The sequence below is a fragment of the Crocuta crocuta genome, unplaced genomic scaffold (assembly GCF_008692635.1).
Source record: "Crocuta crocuta isolate KB4526 unplaced genomic scaffold, BGI_CrCroc_1.0 scaffold348, whole genome shotgun sequence".
Classification (NCBI taxonomy): Eukaryota; Metazoa; Chordata; class Mammalia; order Carnivora; family Hyaenidae; genus Crocuta; species Crocuta crocuta.
This window is the reverse complement of record NW_027529573.1, coordinates 6,450,093-6,470,203: the sequence shown is the minus strand read 5'-3', so window position 1 is coordinate 6,470,203 and position 20,111 is coordinate 6,450,093. Positions and strand designations below refer to the sequence as shown.

The 20,111-nt window shown below is 50.1% G+C and overlaps 1 protein-coding gene across 1 annotated transcript in view; it reads left to right on the top strand.

The window, feature by feature from the left end:
• Window positions 1-20,111, top strand: part of KIAA1671 (KIAA1671 ortholog) — a 145,429-nt gene that overhangs the window by 14,914 nt on the left and 110,404 nt on the right. Inside the window, exon 5 of the mRNA XM_077761680.1 lies at window positions 6,183-6,317. Within this exon, the coding sequence (XP_077617806.1) occupies window positions 6,183-6,317 (135 nt within the window). The remainder of the gene's footprint in view (window positions 1-6,182; window positions 6,318-20,111) is intronic.

Sequence of the window (20,111 nt, the reverse complement as noted above, 5' to 3'; positions counted from 1 at the left end):
ATGAAGCAGTGGGATGGCATCAGCGAAGAAACTGAAGTTTTCCCGTGACCACATTTAGACTCCTCTGTGTCGCTCACCAGCTGTGGGTAGAACAGCCACGTTGCCTCCCCGGGGCTGACCGAAGTTTCTGGCCGGCAGCTCTTTGGGTGAGCTGAACGGAGATAGAGCATGGCCGGGCCGCCAGTGGGTATGAGCACAGGACCGGCCAGGGGTTGTGAAGATGCGCCGCCCGAGGCGGGTTTCACCAGGCCGTTATTGTGGGAACAGCGGGAGAGGGGAGGAGGCGAGGAAATGTGACACTTGGTCCATTTGCCAGCGGGAGAGTCGGTCGTTGTGTGTGTGTGTGTGTGTGGGATCCGGCCCGGCCTTGGACGCTCGCCCGGGGTGCGCGGGCCCCACGAGTGCTCGTTGTCAGGGGATCTGTTTTCTCATTGAGGGATTGGGAAGCCTTGGACCAGCTCCCTGCTTCCTTCCCCTCCTGCCCGACCATCTCTGGTTCTTGATCGTGAAAAAACAAACAGAAGCAACACAGAAGGACAAAATGTTGGTTGTTGAAAATTCAGACCTTATCAGAGTGAAGAAAAATGCATACCCCTTGGGCCCCCTTCCTGTCCCCACCATTCCCCCAAGATGCAAACCAGGGTCACAGAGTTTGGTATGTTGGGGCTTTCCCATACACCGCGGAGCTGCTTGTCCCTCATACGTATCTTGATTTTTACTGTGGTCTTTTCCCTTATTGTTTGTGTCAAATTGAACCGTGTGATGCAAGCATACGGTTCAGAATGAAAATCTCCCCTAAATGCGGGGTCTGGGGTGCAGCCTTCCAAGCCTATCAACGGTTCTCTGCTATGGGCAGTTTTTCCCCAACAGCACATTTGGCCAAGTATATGACATTTCCTTCCTTCCTTCCTTCCTTCCTTCCTTCCTTCCTTCCTTCCTTCCTTCCTCCCTTTTTTATGTTTACTTATTTATTTTTGGGAGTGAGAGAGAGAGCAGGAGAGAGGCAAAAGGAGAGGGAGAGAGAATTCCAAGCAGGCTCCACACTGTTCGCGCAGAGCCCAATGCAGGGCTCGAACTCGTGAACCGTGAGATCATCACCTGAGCCGAAATCAAGAGGCGGATGCTCAACGGACCGAGCCACCCAGGCGCTCCAAGTATAAGACATTTTCTGAGGTCACAACTGGGGATGTTTTCTCCTGGCATCTAGCGGGTGGAGGGCAGGGTGCTGCTCAGCACCCTGCAGTGTGCAGATCGGCTCCCCCAGCACCGAAGCCCATCCAGCCCCTTAGTGCGCATAGCTCCACAGGCAGGGAAGCCCCACCAGGTACAGACACAGGTAAGTAACATACTCTCTAACGGAAACATGGTGATATTCTACAGGAAATCCTACAACTTGCTATTTTTTTTTTTACAGTAAAAAAACCCCCAGTGTTTATAGGTAAGATAATCACATTATTTTTGGTGACTGCAAAATATTTTATTATATGGAGCCCAAGCTTTTTTTTTTCTTTAATATTTTTATTTATTTCTAGNAAGCGAAATGCGGACGCTCAACCGACTAAGCCACCCAGGCGCCCCTTTTTTTTTTCTTAATAAGTAGGTTCTTTTCTTTTTTTTTTTAAATTTTAAAACATTTATTCATTATTGAGAAACAGACAGAGACAAAGCATGAGCAGGGGAGGGGCAGAGAGAAGGAGACACACAGAATCCGAAGCAGGCTCCAGGCTCTGAGCTGGCAGTCAGCACAGAGCCCGACACGGGGCTCGAACCCACGAACCGCGAGATCATGACCTGAGCTGAAGTCGGACACCTAACTGACTGAGCCAACCAGGCTCCCGTCTTTTTTTTTTTTTCTTAAGTTTATTTATTTATTTTGAGAGAGAGAGCAAATGGGGCAGGGGCAGAGAGAGGAGAGAGATTCTCAAGAAGTCTCCATACTGTCAGCGCAGAGTCTGATGGGGGGCTTGAACTCACAAACTGTGAAATCACAACCTGAGCTGAAATCAGGAGTCAGACGCTTAGCGTACTGAGCCACCCAGGCGCCCCAAGCTCAAACTTTTTTTTTTAATCTGCATACTTATTTTATTTTGTTAATGTTTACTCATTTTTGAGAGAGAGAGAGACAGAGCACGAGCAGGGGAGGGGCAGAGAGAGAGGGAGACACAGAATCTGAAGCAGGCTCCAGGCTCTGAGCTGTTAACACAGAGCAGGGCATGGGGCTTGAACTCACGAGCTGTGAGATCCTGACCTGAGCCGAAGTGGGGCGCTTAAGCGGCGGAGCCACCCAGGCGCCCCATCTGCATACTTATTGATGGATGGGTGGGTTGGTTTGAGTTTTCGTGTTAGAAGCAGGGCTTCAATGAGCGTCTTGATCACGTGTTTGTTCTGTGGGTGAGAATTTCTTGATTCACAGCCAGTTCTGTTCGTGCACCCGCCTGGTTTGCGATTGCGCTTACCGCCACCCTCCCCCCTCCTCTTTCTGTCTTTCTTTTTCCTTTAAGAAACGCTTATCAGAACTTCATCCCAGGCCCGATTGCAGTGTTCCATTTAATTAAATGATTTATTTTCATTTCAAAAGAGAGAACCTTTTCAAGAGGCTCCAAAAATACTTAAAGGCGTGGAGTATAAATCCTCTGCATTCCTCCTGTCCCTTGACCACTTCGATTCTTTTTTGGTCCAAATTCGTGTTGAGTCTCTTTCTGAAAATACAAGCAAACATGAACACATATTCTTACTTTTGCCTCTTTTTTTTCTCCATCAAAGAGAGTGTTCGCTACAGGTGGTTGGAGCTCTGGCTACACATGGGAGTGACCCAGGCAGTCCTAAAAGAGAGCGAGGCAGGAGGCAGGGGCCTCACCCCGGACCAGTCTGGTTGGAATCCCTGGGGTGGGACCCACCTTTGTTAGATTTGGGACTCGCCTTTTTTTTTTTTTTTTCCCTATGTGAGTGTCCTTGGGAGCATTTGGATTCAGCCTAGAGAGGGTGTCCTCATTCTTTTTTTAATTGCCGTATGGTGGAGATGGTGATATTTCTGATTTTTTGCTATTCACAAACCACGCGCATATGATTTTGGCACACGTGCAGATTTGCCCGTGGGTTTAGAATGGCGATTGTCTAAAGTTGAATTAATTTTGCAGGCTTGTGCCACTGTGCCCTGCATCGTCCGGGGCCACGCCTGTTTACAGGTATCCTTGATGTCCCCTCAGCCAGACCAGCCAGCTGTGTCACCATACTTCTAGGTCCCGTGCCGGTGAGGAGTGCCTCACCTTTGTCACGTGCGTGATCACGGCCCCTTGTGTTTGCTTCCTGTAACCTGCTTGCTCAAGCCCCGCCCACTTTTCTTTTGGGACACGCCCCTTTCCCCCTGAGCTGTCGGAGTTTTCTATTAGCAAGGAGAGCCGTTTGTACTTTTATGGTTTGACTTCTCCCTGGAAGCAGTCCCGGCCTGCGTATCTGCGTATCGGGCAGACTTGAGATCAGGCCCCAGCTGTGTGACTCTGGGCACCTCGCCAGCCCTCTCTGAACCTAAATTTCCTCATCTGTGGAATGCAAATCCTGCCTGCTTTGTGGCTTGCTGGAGGTTTATCGTGAAATAACGTGTGGTCAAGCCCAGGGCGCAGGGCCTGATGTGAAGGAGGTTTGGCGGAATCCGAAAGAAAGTGCCTCCAGGCCTCCCCTCACTTACTACATTTAATAAATGCACGAACCCTCAGCCAGGCCCTGTCCTAGGCATCAGGGCTGCTGGAAGGGACCAGCCCACTGGATCAGGCTGTGCCGCACAACAAGGCGGCCACCAGTCATATGTGGACATTTAAATGTAAATTAGTTTAAGTAAGATTAAAGATTCAGCTCCTCAGTGCACTAGCCACGTTCAAGTGCTCAGAAGCTACAGGCGGCTCATGACGACTGATTGCACGGCCCGGATAGAACATCTCCATAGTCACAGAATGTGCCCCGTGGTGGGCTCAGGTCCAGGGGGCAAACAGACCTCAAGCAAGGGAGAGTTGTAAGTCCTGGAGAGACAGAAAAAGAGGCGATGGGGAGGTGGCTCTAAGAGGTGGCCAGGGGAAGCTCTCTTGGGAAAGGGAGCTGAGTGATGGCCATCACAGGGATGAGCTGGTCCCGTGGATGCTGGAAGGTGGGCACAGAGGGCAAGGGCCAGAGCATAAGCGAGCCAATGATTTCCAAGGTAATCGCACCATTGCCCATCCCACCTGCAGTGCTCGAAGGCTGATTTCTCTACATCCTTGCCCACACTTAACCTGTCTTTTTGATTCTAGCCATCCTACTGGGTATGAAGGTATCATTGTGGTTTTGATTCGCATTTTCCATGGCACAGCTTTTCACGTGCCTATATGACCACGTGTATCCCTTCTTTGTTCATAGCCTTTGTCCATTTTAATAATTGGGTTATTTTTCTTTTTTATTATTGACTTGTAATTGCTCTTTATATATCTTGAACCCAAGTGCCTTCACAGACTTATGATTTGCAGAAATTTCCTCCCCTTGTGTGGGTTGTATTTTTCACTTTCTGGATGGTGCCTCTTGAAGCACAGAAGTTTTTCATTTTGATGCACTCAAAATGCATTTTTCCTTGGTACACTTGTGCTTTTGATGCCATATCTGAGAAACCACTGCCTAATCCAAGGCCATGAACACCTATATTTTCTTCTGAGAGTTTTCTAGCTTTCACTCTGGCCTTGAGGTCTTTGATCTATTTCGATTTGATTTTGGTTTATGATGTGCGGTTTGAAGCAGGTTTCGAAGGCAGAGTCTTAGCTTCGTTGATGAGGTGGAAAGAGGCAAGAGACTGGAGGGCGACCTCAAGGCCTTGGCTGACCTGGCTGGGTGATGGGCAGGGCGGAGGAGGAGCAGTTTTGGAGGGCAGGAGCGGAGAGGCCTCTCTGGGGCGTAGGGAGTCAGAGATGAGCATGAACAGTGAGATCTGCAAGTCTGGGGTCCCTACACGGACAGGCAAAATCTGGAGTTGTCAGTGCATACTTGGCATTTATTTAAGGCCAGGGGGTGTTATGAGAGGTCCCCCAGGGAGTAATGGAGCAGGAAAACAGAAAGGTCTGGGGCTGACCCTAGGTGAATGGACATCCCTCTGAGATGTGAGGAGGCTGAGAAGGAGTAGCAAGGGAGGTAGGAGAAAACAGAGGGACTTGGGGTGCCTGGGGGCTCAGTCGGTTGAGCATCTGACTTCGGCTCAGGTCATGATCTCGCGGTCCGTGAGTTCAAGCCCCACATCAGGCTCTGTGCTGACAGCTCAGAGCCTGGAGTCAGATCCTGTGTCTCCCTCTCTCTCTGTTCCCCCCCACAACCTCGCACTCCATCTCTCTCTCTCTCTCTCTGTCAAAAATAAATAAACATTAAAAAAATTAAAATGAAAGAAAACAGAGGGTCTCATAAGGCATGCAAAAAGAGGTTGTGAGGCAAGGGATCCAGAATCCAGCTGTTCGCTCATGCTGTGTGTTCTTAAGCAGATGCCTCCCCTCTCTGGGCCTTCTTTGCCTTGTGTGTGCAGAGCGATCATGAGACATGTGACCTTCAAATTCTGGAATCCCATATTTACTGGCCTGTGAATGTATCCCCTGTATACAACTGGCTACAAAACCCCCCATAGGATTCAGACTTGGGCATCTCGCTCTGCCCTGTTCATATATTATTTCTCTCCGTGTCTGTGCTTATGTGCATATGCGTTTGGAGGAGTGGAAAGGTGTGTGAAATGAGGTCGCCGGAAGTTACCAGTGGCACTCTTGAGGCTGGCTGACGTTGAGGGAGGGTCCCCCTTGCCAGGCATGGGGGAGCTGAGCCTGAAGCCGGCCAGGTGCCCAGGACTCGTCGTGCACATTGCCCCCTGGTGGCAGCACGGTGTCACTCACTGCGCAGATGCTGCTCTTCGCTTGGTGCTCCCCTGGGCCTAGAAGCCGAATGCTGCTCTTATGGGTGTTTCCGCACATGGTCAAGGCTCAGCGGTTAAGGCACTAACCTGAGGTCACACAGTTATTCCGTGGCTGAACCCAGACCCCATAGGTGACCTCCCATCATGAAGGCGGACTGTCCTGGGGCGGGCTTTAGTTTTCTTTTTGCTCTTTTAGGTACAGAATGGAGTTTCTCACTGTGACACACTGTGAATGCGAAAGCCCAGTAAAATCCTTTGCCCGTGTTCTATGTCCCAGGTGCCACCACAGGACCCAGAGAGGGACGGTGCCCCGCAGGACAGCGAGTGGCCTCTCTGGCAGGCATCCCCTGTGGCCCCGGGCCCCCGGAGGAGTCACAGTTTCTGCAAGGACAGGAAGAGCGGGCCCTTTGTGGTGAGTGACACTGGTGCGGCCAGACTGGAGCTCGCGAGGGGGGTGACGGTCAGCAGACCCGCTGGGATTGCGGTCGTGCCTGCGGACAACCTGAGGGGTCGCGGAGGGGCAGGCGCCTGTCCTGGAGCCTGGCGTTGGCCACGGTTCTCGGCGTGGAGGGTGTTTGGTGGCTCTGCCAGGAAGCCTTCGCTGGTCTTGGGTTTCCAGCCCAGGGCAGAGGGGAGTCTGCTGCCTGGCGCGGAGCAGATAAGAGAACATGCCCCGGGGCCTTGAAGTTCTTGGTTCGAGTCCCAACACCGTGCCTCTCAGTCTCTTTCAGCAGTTTGTCTCAGTGCCTGGAAGATCATGATTTCTGTTTCTTTTGTGCCGTTCATTTAAGGAAGCTGGTCCAGGGGTCAAATCCTAGCTCTGCATGCGGATGGGTGTTTGGCCTCAGTTTCTTCCTCTGTGAAATGGGGATAAGCACAGCATCTATGCACATGGTTGCCGTGGGGCTCAGAGAGGACAGAGCAGGAAGTGTTCGCCATGGTACTGGGTACACAGTATACACTTCAATGAGTGTTATTGTTACCACTGTTATTATTACTCTGGTTTTTGAGTCTGTCTTTGGCTGTGAGCTCTGTTTCTTTGGGCCAGCGCTTGCCCTCTCTGAGCCAGTTTCCTCACTTGTGAAAGGAGGAAGCAGGGCTCCCAGGATCCTTGCCTTCTTCTCATTTCCAGGGGTTTTCTTTCCCTTCCACCCCCCCCACCCCCCCCAGATTTAAATCCCATGATGTTAGGAGATTGGCTGGGCTCTATACTTGCTCAGGAAGTCCCTTCAGGGCCCCTGGCTCCATGGGGGATCTAAGACAGCTGTTCCTTTTTTTGTTTTAAAAATTTTTAATGTTTTATTTATTTCTGAGAGAGACAGCATGAGCAGGGGAGGGTCAGGAGAGAGAAGGACACAGAATCTGAAGACAGGCTCCAGGCTCTGAGCTAGCCGTCAGCACAGAGCCCGATGTGGGGCTCGAACTCACAAACTGTGTGATCATGACCTGAGTGAAGTCGGACGCTTAACCAACTGAGCCACCCAGGTGCCCCGACAGCTGTTCCTTTAATGAGGCAACCCCAGTTCTGCTCACAAGGTGATTTGGATCACAAGCTCCGGGTGTTTCAAGGACACTTGTGCCTGGGCTCGTGTCTTGGAGATATGGGGTCCTCCAGGATTTAAATCCCAGGTTCCACCCCTTCTGCCTTTGAGGTCATGGGCAAGAAATGGCACTTCCCTGAACTTCCGTTTCCTCTGAAGAAGGATGCCCCCAGCAGGGTTCTTGATTGGAGAATGTCTCCACCAGAGGCAGGGGGGCTGACTCTTGTCTATACCAGCACAGGAGCTCAGGCTCAGACCCCGCAAGCATCAGCTGAGCAGCCCCAGAGAGCCTTGGGCATTCCGATCCCGGCCACAGATGTGCGCATATTTGAAACCACCTGGTTTTGTTTTGTTTTGTTTTGTTTTGTTTTGTCAAATGTTCCCTTCCACTGATTTCTTCCTTGCCCTTTTCGCATTGCCTCTGCAGCGGCACCGACTCAGCTTATCTGATTGTACTTGAACTTTCGTGTGTGTGAGTGAAGCAGAGGTTATGGAGAGAAAAGCATTTAAGGCCTGTCTTTTTATAGTCTCTGCTTGCTGGCATCCTCCCGGGTGGCCTGGCTTCCCCTCTGCCACTCTCTGTCATTGAGGAGCCTTTGTTCTTGGAGTCTTCAGGTGGCTTGCCTTGGCTCTCTCCTTGTGGCTCCCCGAGGCCCCTGCCCGGTTGCAGCCTGCTTGATTTCCTCTCCTCAGAGGCAGGTGGGTAGGGTGGGGGCCTCAGACCTCACACCCCTGCTTTGAGGACTCCCACCTGCAATTCCAGGGAGTGGCCACCAGGGGGTGGTGGTGTTCTCCTCACTTTCTAAAGCCTCACTCGGCTGAGAAGTGGGCTCCAGTTCCGGCTCTGTCACTGTGTGACCTTGGGCAGGTGATCTAATAGACCCCAGTGTGCCTCTGTGTTGCTTCTGTGAAATGAGGGTGGTCTGATCCGGCCTCAAGAGCATTTTTGTGAGCAGTAAATGAGATCGCTCAGCACTGGGAGGAATAAATCCTCTGATACCAGGGCTGCAGTGACAGCTTTTCCTTTGTTCTCCCCCCCTCCCCTCCCCCTTTTTTTCAGCTCTCTCATTGTAAGAGGGGAGACTGAGACCCGAGAGCAGACCGGACTTAGGGTGACTCTCCAGGCGAGGACGGGGTCCTGAGCCCTCGGCGGCCCTGCTGGCTGCCTTTAGTTCTCTACAAGTTGTCAGACCTGAATGTTGTACTCCNATCATGACCTAAGCGAAAGTCAGACGCTTAACCGACTAAGCCACCCAGGTGCCCCAACATTCCCGTCACTCTTGACTAACAGCTCCATGCTGCTGGTTTCCAGTTTGGGTTCAGGTTCATCTCCGTGTTTTGAGCCTGCGTCTCAGGCCTTGTCCATCTCCATTCTACCTGCCAAGGAAGGGAGTATGAATCCCATTTAGCAGAGGAGACCTCTCTGAGGTCAAGCCACTTGCCCAAGGCCACACAGCACATTGGGGAGCTGGGATGGAGAGTAAGCCTCTTCTGCTTCCAGCCTCGGACCGAGGCCTTTTCTGCCACAGGGCTGTGTCTTTGGCCTGCTACCAGCCTCTGCCAGCCCCTCTCTGGGCCTACAACCCTCGGTGCGTTTGCTCACATGGGAGCAAGACGACTTTGGCCCTGGGGATGATGGCCGCCAGCTGTTCTGCCACTGCTGCCATGTGAAGGGTGCCTGGGACTTGCCCAGGCAGAGGCCCTGCTAATCTGCATAGCCCTGCCTCTGCCTGGCTGACACACAGCCCTGAGCATGTGTTCAGACCAGTGTGGCCCTGGCACTTGATCAAGGCAGTGAGCCAGTGAGTTTACCACTCGAGTCCTCTCTTTTGGTCCTCTGTAAAACGGGGAATCATAGTAGTAATAATGCCTACAGTGCTTAATGCGTGGTATAGATACTAGTATTATCCCCATTTTACAGATGGGAAAACTGAGGCCCAGAGCCATTAAGTACCTCTCCCAGGCTGGAGCTGGGACTCCATGATGTTCGTAAATCACTGAACACAGTGCCGGGTGAAGAGTAACTGCCTGATAAACGTCACCTGTTATTATTACTGTATTGTTAATTATTATTTGCTGTCAGTTTCTTTTTTTTCTTTTACCTTCTCTTGAAGAGCTACTTGGTGGAACAGGAAGGCATCCCCATTGTAGAAGTTTCTCTGCTGTCGAGGGAACTGGGGCTCAGCAAGGGGAGGTATGCTGTTCGAGGAGAGCCCCCCAGCAGCCAGGACAGAGCTGGGGCTATAGAGCACCTTTCTGACTCACTGGCCAGTGCTCCCATGTTGCTTCCAGGGCTACGCTGGGTCCTTGTGGCAAATCTGAGCCCTGTGCTGGGCTTCATACCTCACCTGTCCATGGATGGGCACACCCTCCTTTCCCCAGAAAGTGAGCCTTCGGTCTGCACTCAGCAGGGATCATAAAGCACAATTACTCAGTTGTGGACCATGGCCTTAGGTCACGGTTTGCCCCCGAGGCCTCACCCATGGCTGAAGGTGCACATCCGCCAGCTGTGGGGGTTCCCTGTAAGGGGACAGGTGGCGGGCCTCCATGACCTTGAGAATGTTCTCCCCAGTCTCCGAACCCTGGGCTCATTCTCTCATGGGCCCACCGTGTGCCAGGCCCTGAGTGGGGGATGCTGGAGATTCTCCCAGCTTCCTGGGGTTACAGTCCAGGGGCACCTGAAGATAGCCTAGCAGGGTCAGGTTAGCTGGAGGAAGAGGAGAGGAAGGGTGCTAAGAAAGGAGGAATTGCATCTGTAAAGGTCTGGAGGTGGGTGATGGAAGAGGCATGTTTGGGGAATGATCAAAGACCAATTTCACAGAGGTGGGGTGTTGGGGGCAGTCTCCATTTTTCTTTTGACACATTTTTAAAACATTTATTTATTTATCTTGACAGAGACAGAGCCAGCACAAGTGGGGGAGGGGCAGAGAGAGAGGGAGACAGAGAATCCCAAGCAGGCTCTGCACTGCCAGCACAGAGCCCGCCGTGGGGCTCAAACCCACAAAGTCGTGAGATCATGACCTGAGCTGAAATTGAGAGCCGGACGCTCATCTGACTGAGCCACACAGGTGCCCCGTTGACAAATATTTATGTACATGTCCTTGGTGCTGTGCTGGGCATGGGGCTCCAGGTAGAAACAAGACACAGATAAATGAGAAGGGAGATCAACACTTGCAGTGTTTATCAGAGCTCCTGTTCACCGAGCACCTACTATGTGCCCTGCACTGTCATGTGCTTTCCTGGCATTCTTCCATTTAATTTGTTCAAGGTTCACAGGAGGGACTCTTGTTTGAAGCCTTGAAGGATGACCAGGTATTTGCCAGGTGGGAGTGGCCCGGGAAGCCGTGGTTTACCCCGCGGAGGGAACAGTTGGGGCAAAGGTTTGAGGGCGTGAAGCCATTCTGTGCACTGAATGTAACCTAGTGTCCAGGAGACAGTATGGAGTCTTCTAAACTTTGATGCTTCATTCCCGAACACCCCCCCACCCCCGCCCCGTGTGTTGTTTTAATGCCAAGTTCAGACATTTCCTGCTCTTGCTGAGCAAACTGTGGCGCCTGCGTTTGAGGGCTGGCGCCACCTCCTGGCAGCTCTTGCTACCACGCTGCCATCTTTGTTCCAGGATCTGCTAGAGCAACACTGAAAGCTTTGAAAGCACGTGAACCCAAGAACTTCATTACGGTGACCAGAGAATGGAGGGAAAGCCCATTTGGGAATATAATGCCAAAACTGGTGAATGCAGTCAACTTGAGATAAGAGGGGATTTGTGAAGTGGCCCCGGTGGATATGTTATTGGTCTTGGTTGGATAGTCTCTTTGAATTTTTAGTTGATTGACTAGGCGTTCAAGTGGGAAGAGGAAAAAAATAAAAATGAGAGTATATGTGAGTATATGGGAACTGCTAGAAATAACTCATCAAAGATTGTGCTTTGCTTTAAAAACAAGCTTTGAGTCCAGATTGTATGGTGTTTTTGGGTTTCTTTGTTTGTTTGTTTTTTTATCCGTGATGTGGCTTCTTCTCCCAGTAATGTGTTGCTAGGCATTTCCGTGTTTAATGTTGAATCTGTGTTGATGGCATTCAAGTTGAAAGTCTTAGGATTGCGGCTCACTGGCTTAATTGAAAGGGCTAATGTGTTGTACACAGCGAGATGTTCAGAGGTGGGCAGCTGTTGGCTGAGCCTCTCTGAGAGTGTCTTGGACTTTCCCTCACCCTTTGAGCCTCATGGTCCCAAGATGACTGCCACTTTTCCAAGAGTTAAGTCCACACTCTGGCAGGAGGAAGTGGAAAGCCAGAAGGGCCATGCTGGCTGAGTCTGAAAGAAAGCAAAAGCTTTCTCCCCAAAGCACCCTCCAGAAGATTTTAACTTACACGTCATGGGCAAGAACATGTCATGGGTCACATGGCCACTGCTAGCAGCAAGCCTGGGACAGTCAATGCTCAAGACTTCTGACCTCTATCATGAAAGGTGACCAAGTAGAATATGGCAATTGGTCATTCAAGAAGTAGCGTTGTTTAGTACACAATCTGGAAAAAAAAAATGGGGATTTTCGGGTCCTTGTCAAGGAAGCTTTGGTCTCTGAGCCAGGATTTGGGACACGAGAGAAAATCTGCCCAGGGTCTGTATGTTGTGTGTGACAGGAGATGTGTGCTAGGCACTGGGCCTCCGGGCTGGGAAGACACAGTTGTGTCCCCCAAGGTCCCCGTTCTGCTGGGAGAGGGCTCAGAGAAGGGAAGGAAGGCTGAAGTGGAAGAGACAGCCTGGCTGGTAACCAGCCCTAGGGCCAGAGTGACCTGCCCTGCCTGGGCGAACTCAGGATGACACACCAGCTTTAGGAGTGTGAGTGTGGAGCAGAGTGGTGAGAAACTTGTTGACGCCCTCTGCTCTTAGGAGGTTCAGGAATCCTGACTTGTGGCTAATTCCATTTTTAATTGTTTCTTGTCTGTCACTGCTGGGTTGAAAGGACTGGAGAAGGCTGAGTAATTTATGTCTCAGCTGGTTAAAGTTCCTTTTCTGGATTAAAACCAGCCAGACCCGAAGGCTTTTTCTTTCTTTCTTTCTTTTTTTTTAATTCCTAGGTCTTAAATGCAAATGACCAATTGTGCCTGAGATTTTATATTGAGGATTTTGTATTCATACATTCATCCAGCTTTCACCCACCCATTCATCTGTTTTTTCATCCATCTATCCATCCATCTACTGACTCCTCTATCCACCTGTCTATCTATCCATCCATCTATCCATCCATCCATCTTCTACCCAGTTATTTACATATATAAATCTCTAAGGATATAAAAATGAGTAAGTTAACTTCTGTCCTCAGATTGCTCACATTCATGGACTATAAACAAGTAATTATATAATCCAGGATGATAAATACTAGTTATTAATTTATTTACCCATTCATTCATCCAAGAGATATTTATTGAGCACCTTCTGCTATGTGCCATACACTTCTTCATTCTTCAGGTAGAGTAGTGAACAAGACATAAGTGGTTCCCGCCCTCCTGGAGCTCATACTTTAGTAAGACAGACATTAAATAAGGAGCCAGAGTCAAAAGAGAAAGACTTTCAGATAGTACCAAGTGCTATGAAGACAATAAGATAGGGTGTTGGGAATCAAGAGTGGCTGGGGAAGAGAGTGGTTGGGGGCTGTTTCCTAATAAGGGTTAGGGAGGGCTTCTCTGAGGAGGTGATACATGAGCTGAGACTTGAAGGGGGAGCACCTAGCCATGTGGAAGAATCAGGGAAAGTGTCAGACAGAGGGAAGAGCAAGTGCAAAGGTCCTGGGGCTTATCGTGTTTAGTAATACTCCTCCTCCTCCTAATATTAACTAATAATACTAATCCTAAGAATAATAATAATGATGATGGCATTGGTACTGGAGTGGACAGTGAGAAGTGAGGGAGTTGGCAGGGTCAGGTCACACCACCTTGATGGTCACTGTAAAGAGATTGGTTTTGGGTGAGCGCACGTTGCTTTGGTGAGTGCAGGGGAGGGAGGTATCGTACCTTATGGAGGAATTCAGAAGAATGTTGGAGCCAGACTCCATGGAGGAAGGAATTAGCCAAAAAGAAGGGAATTGGGTCAGGGGAATGCATACATAAAGAGGCATAGGAGAACACGGAGTTTTCCAGGAGCTGGATCGTGGAGACGGACACCTGGAGAGTGGTGGAGATGAGGCATGAGAAGGCTGGCCAGGCCCAGGATGAGAAGCCCCGTTGGGGTTAGAGTAAGGGGCTTAGTGTTAGGCCTGCCAGAGACCCGGAGGCGCGGAGACTTACACGCTGCCAAAGTGAAGCTTGGAGCGCCCCCTAGTGGACATTTCAGAGGGGCTGGAGAGGGTGAGCTGGAAGCTGGGGGACCAGGTAGGAACCTTGTTGCAACAATCTGGACAAGACCATTAAAAACAAAAAACAAACAAAAAAACCCCAAAACAACAAAAACACCACATTGTGGTTAAATGTATATAACATAAAGTTTACCATTTTAGCCATTTTTAAGTATATTACTCAGTTTCATTAAATACTTTCACTGTGTTGTGCAGCCATAACCACTATCCGTTTCCAGAACTTTCTCATCATCTCAGACAGAAACAGTGTCCCCAATGGACGCTAAGCCCCGTTCCTCCTCCCCCAGCCCCCACACCCTCTGCTCTTCCTCCTGTCCCTGAATTTGCCTGTTCTAGACACTGCAGATAAAGGGACCCGGGCAGAGCTTGTCCTTCTGCGTCTGGCTCATTTCACTTGGTGTAATGTCTTCAGGCTTCATCCCTGTTGTAACAGGCATCTGGATTTCCTTCTTTTTTAAGGCAGAATAATAGTCCATTGTATGCATAGACCACATTTTGGGTGTCCATTGGTATGTTGATGGGCCCCTGGGTTGTTTCCACCTTTTGGCTGTTGTGAGTAATGCTGCTGTGAACGTGGGTGTGCAAATATCTGCTTGAGTCCCAGCTTTCAGTCCTGTTGGGCTTGTATACCCAGGAGTGGGGTTGCTGGGTCCTAAGGCAACTCTGTCTTTAACTCTTGGAGGAAACACTGAAACTGCTTTCCAGAGCGGCCGCACCATTTCGCATTCCCACCAGGAAGGTACCAGGGTTCTAATTTTCTCCCCACAGTCACCAACACTAGTTGTTTTCCATTCTGTGTGTTTGATAAAAGCCATCCTCGGGATATGGAGTGGAATCTCATCGTGCTTTTGATGTGCTTTTCCGTAATGGCTAGTGATGTCGAGCATGTTTTCGTGAGCTTGTTCCATCTTTTGCCCATTTCAGAATTGGATTGTCCCATTTTTTTGTTGCTGTTGAGTTTGTTGTAGCAGCTCTTTCTGTGTTCTGGATACCAATCCCTTCAGTGAAGTTGTTTACAAGTATTTTCTCCCAGCTGTGAGCCATTTTTTTTCTCACTTTCTTGATAGTGTTTGTTAATGCCCTAAAGTTTTTAATTTTGATAAAGACCAATTTATCTAATTTTTTTTGTCATGGCCTGGAAAATAATTTTTAAAAGTGATGTATACGATGCATACAGAAAGGAGCACATATCTTAAGCCAGATGACCTGGGCTTGAATCCCAACTCTGCAATCTACCAGCTCTGTGACCTTGAGTGGGTTAGCATCTCTGCCTCAGTTTCTCCAAAACAGGGGTAATAATGGAGCCTGCTTATAAGAGATGCAGTGAGGTTAGATGAAGTCATGTGCGTAAGGCACTCTGAGCGGTAGTAGCTGTCATGTCTTAAGTGATTCCTTGGCTGTTATTACCATGACTGTGTATCATATATTGAGCATGATACACAGTATGCTAAGGTTATTCACTGTACGAACATTATTCCATGGTCCCACTTAGTCCCCAGAAACCCCAAGAAATAGGTATTCATTGTCCCATATTGTAGATGAGCAAACAAGCTTGAGCCCTCCTGAGGTTTGCCAAGTGCCATTTTCTGGCACTTTTTCCCAAAGTGACCTCGCTATGTCCTGAGGTACTAAGAAGGTGCCCATTTCAGAGATGCAGAGCCGAAGGCTCGGAGAGGGGAGCCGAATGGACCAAGCACACACAGTGAGGAAACTGCAACACCTAGATTGATCCCTGGCCTGTGGACTCATCCCTTGCAGGGGGGGGAGGGGCGCGTAGGTCTATTGGGGGCAAACTCCTCATATGGAAGAAGAGGCCACTAGGGCTCCCAGGGACCGAGGCCTCAGAGGGCCCCCAGCGGGGTGTCCACAGGAGGCTGATGAATCCCCTTGCAAAACCTTCCTGCCCCAACCAGACAGGTAACTTGGTGAACGCGCCCCCTGGTGGAACTGCGCAGGATTGCAGGCTCTGGGGCCCCCTCTCCCTGGGAGATGCTGGAGCTTAACCTTTTCTGTGTGTTAACCTTTCCTTAACCATGTCTGTGTGTTAACCCATTCTGTCCCATTGCGGCCATCTCATGGGTGAGGACACGGAGGCCCAGGAGGGTGGGCAATGATGATCTTTCTAGTCCTTTTGTTTCTCTCCTCCTCGAGAAAGTATGCTGTTATGTGAGAAGAATGCTAATTCGTAGTGGGCTAATGTCGACTTGACGCTCAGTGTGTTTTAGAAAGTAAGTAGCAAACGTATGTGCTGTCCCCTGCTAATAGTCACAATTGCTTGTTTCACCCGTCACACCCCAATGAGATGCACCCCACGCTGGCACAGTTGCTGGGGTCCACACCTGTTTCTTTTTCCAAGGTGCACACAGTGTGTCTGCACACACGTACACTGACACACTCGCACAAAGCAGCAATAAACCCCGCCGGACCCAGATTCTAATCCAGTCCCTTTCCCCTGCTGTTCTGTGGCTTTGGACAACCCCCTGAGGCTCACTTTCCTCATCTGTGAAATGGGTGAGAGAAGCCAGCTCTGTGCCCCACACAGGCTGTCATGAGCAGGTAAAGCAGCCATTGGAAAGCTGGTGTTGCCAAGGAGGACTTAGTAGCCAAGGTCCTAGGTCAACGTTATATAATTCATTCCAGCAACGTTTCCTGAGCACCTGCCATGCGCTAGAGAGAAGTCAAATCCACATCTATCTCTTCCTGGGGGATGAAATTCCATCTGCGCTCAGGACTCAATCCAGTGTTCATATGACAGCCGACAGACAGTGTGTTTCTGTCCCAGCTCATGTCCTGTGCTCATTCCACTTAAGCCACATCGGCCTTCAGAATGGTCCCTAGCCACATCAGCTGTGTTTCTGCCCCAGGGCCTTGGCACATACTGCTTGCTCTCCTCCAGATTTCTTCTTCATTTCCCTTGCTCTCTACTCACGTCTTCTCAGGTCATCTCCCAACTCAATGACACCCCTCAGTGGGGCCTCCCCTGGTGCCATGTCCACAGAAGGACCCCTGGCCCTCAGCGCTCCCTCCCAGTGCGCCCCTTGTCATAGGTGGTGTCTTCTCATCGCCCAGCATCTGCGTCCCCTATCGGAGTAGAGTCTCTGTGAGGCTGAGAACACTGAGCGCACTGCTTGGCACTCTGTAGGTGTGCAACATGCATGTGTGGAATGAATGAAGTATCACCCTCATTTTTTTTTTATTTTTATTTTTTTTAATTTTTTTTAATTTTTAAATGTTTTTATTTATTTCTAGGAGAGAGAGAGAGAGACAGCGTGAGCAGGGGAGGGTCAGAGAGAGAGGGAGTCACAGACTGAAACAGGCTCCAGGCTCTGAGCTGGCAGTCAGCACAGAGCCCGACGCGGGGCCCGAACCCACGAACCGCGAGATCATGACCTAAGCGAAAGTCGGACGCCCAACCGACTAAGCCACCCAGGCGCCACAACCCTCATTTTTTAAAGATTTTATTTACGTAAAGCAGTGTTAGGGTCACCACAAAATAAAGACGAAAGTGCAGCTATTTCCTGTTTGCCCCCTGCCCCGATGCATGCAGAGCCTCCTGCCCCATCAACGATCTCCACCAGAGCGGGACATTTGATAGGTGAGCCTACACGGACTCGGCATCGTCACCAAGGTCCCTCATTTATGTGAGGTGTAGCCTGCGGGTTTGGATGCACACGTAGTGATGCGTGTCCGTTGTTATAGAATCACATGGAGTGGTTTCATTGCCTTGAAAATCTTCTGTGCTCGGGGCTCCCAGGCAGCTCAGGCAGTTGAGCATCCAACTTCGGTCCAGGTCAAGATCCCGTACTTCATGGGTTCGAGCCCCGCGTCGGGCTCTGTGCTGACGGCTCAGAGCCTGGAGCCTGCTTCGGATTCTGCGTCTCCCTCTCTCTCTCTGCTCCGTCCCACCCCCCACTCTGTCTTTCTGTCTCCCAAAAATAAATGAACATTAAAAAAAATTAAAAAAAAAGGTAAATCCTCCATGCTCTGCCTGTTCACCCCTCTTCCCCCACCCAACCCCGGACAACCACGAATCTTGTTGCTGTCTCCATAGCTTTGCCTTTTCCAGAAGGTCCTATAGTTGGGATCACACAGTCAGTATGTAGCCTTTTCAGACTGGCTTCATTCACTTACCAACATGCATTCGAGGTTTACCAGTGCTGTTGCATGGCTCACTGGTTCATTTCTTTTAGCACTGAGTAATAATCCGTTGTCTGGATATACCATAGTTTCCTTATCCATTCACCTACTGAAGGACATCTCGGTTGCTTCCACTTTTTAACAATTGTGAATAAAGATGCAGTTGACATCCCTGGATGCGTTTTTTGTGGCCCTAAGTTTTTAGCACCTTTGGGTAAATACCAAGGAGCACAATTGCTGGATACTGTGCCAAGACTGTGTATCATTTAAAAAAATGTTTTCAATTAAAATTTTTAAATGTTTTAATTTATTTTTGAGAGACAGAGAGAGACAGAGCTTGAGCAGGGGAGGGGCAGAGAGAGAGGGAGACACAGAATCCGAAGCAGGCTCCAGGCTCTGAGCTGTTAGCACAGAGCCTGACGCAGGGCTCAAACTCACAAACTGGGAGATCGTGACCTGAGCTGAAGTTGTATGCTCAACCAACTGAGCCACCCAAGAGCCCCATCATTTTTTTAAGTGTACAGTTCAGTGGCTTTTAGTATATTCCCAAAGCCATGCATCCATCAATCAGTTTGAGAAGATTTTCATTACCCCTCAAAGGAAACCAAGGTCCCCTTAGTAATCAATCCCCAGCCCCCTCCTTTGCAGTGTCACCATTTATCGACCCCCTCGGCTGTATCAGGCTCTGTGCTCAGCTCATTTTTATGGTGACTCCACAGGTGGGCACAACTCTTGTTCCCATCTACCAGATGACAAAGCTGAGGCCCAGAGAGGTGAAGTCACTTGCCTGTATAACTCAGCTAGGATGGGGTGGCACTGGGGTTTGAACCCACACGGAGCCTGTGCTTGGCCTGAATTCGATGTTTCCCAAACTCCGGTCATTCTGTCACCTTGAGTACTTTCATAATTGTGAACCACCCAGACTAATATTTAGTTAATATTTTACTTGAACGTGATTCACTTTTTAAAAATATAGCACCTTTACTGAAATGTAAGTCACACGCCATGAAGTTCATTCTTTGAAAATGTACAAGTCAGTGGGCTTTTGTACATTCACAGACTGTGCGACCATTAGCACAATCCCTTGAGAACACTGTCCTCACTCTCAAAAGGAAGTCACCCCCATTCGCTGCCACCCTGACCCCCTGTGCCCCCTCCTCTCAGCCCTAGGCAAAGGCCATTCTGTTTTCTGTCTGTGAATTCACCTGTTCTTGGAACCTCTGATGAATGGGATCATCCGGTCTTTGTGCTTTTCCTCTGGCTTCTTTCGCCCAGCATCATGTGTTCAAGGATCATCTGGGAGGTCGCGTGGGTCAGATTTCCATTCCTTTTTGTGGCCGAATCATACTGCACTGTGTGGACAGACCACATTTCGGTGATCCGCGCGGCGGCTGGCGGACATTTGGTTTGCTTCCGCTTTTCTGGCTCCCGTGAACCCTGCCCGCCATGTTACAGTCCCCTCGTGCTGGCTTCATGTCCTCAAAACCCTAACCTCTCTGTGTTACGTGTTTGTTTTCTGACGAATTGCAGGATCCCGGGGCTGTTGATTCCTTTGTTCACTTCCATGGTGACTGTGTCACACTGATGCTTTACTGAAGGAGTGGGTGAGGGTGGGGGGAGTCACAAGCCCGTATGGGGGACACACGTACTCAGGAAGGACTGGCTGATCGTCTCCCCTGGCCTGGTTGTGAGGGAGGGCTTACGGTCCAAGCAGAGCTGGGTCTCCAGGGGGGAGTAGAAGGAATAGAAGTGGGACAGGTGTTGGGGCGCCTGGGTGGCTTAGTCGGTTAAGCGTCCGACTTTCGCTTAGGTCATGATCTCGCGGTTTGTGGGTTTGAGCCCCACGTCGGGCTCTGTGCTGACTGCCAGCTCAGAGCCTGGAGCCTATTTCAGAGTCTGTATCTCCCTCTCTCTCTGACCCTCCCCTGCTCACGCTGTCTCTCTCTCTCCTAGAAATAAGTAAAAATATTAAAAAAAAAAAAAAGTGGGACAGGTGCGGAGAGGCAGGAGGGGCCACCAGGCAGAGGGCCCAGGCTGAGCTGGACTTGACGGTCCATGTTGCAGCCCAGACTTGTTGTGCTTGCCACGTAGTTCCTGGCTGTGTGTGGGGGGTACCCCTGTGCTCCCAGGGGGGCCCTCCATCACTGAGCAGAGAGGAGGGCTCAGAGGAAAATGGAGAAC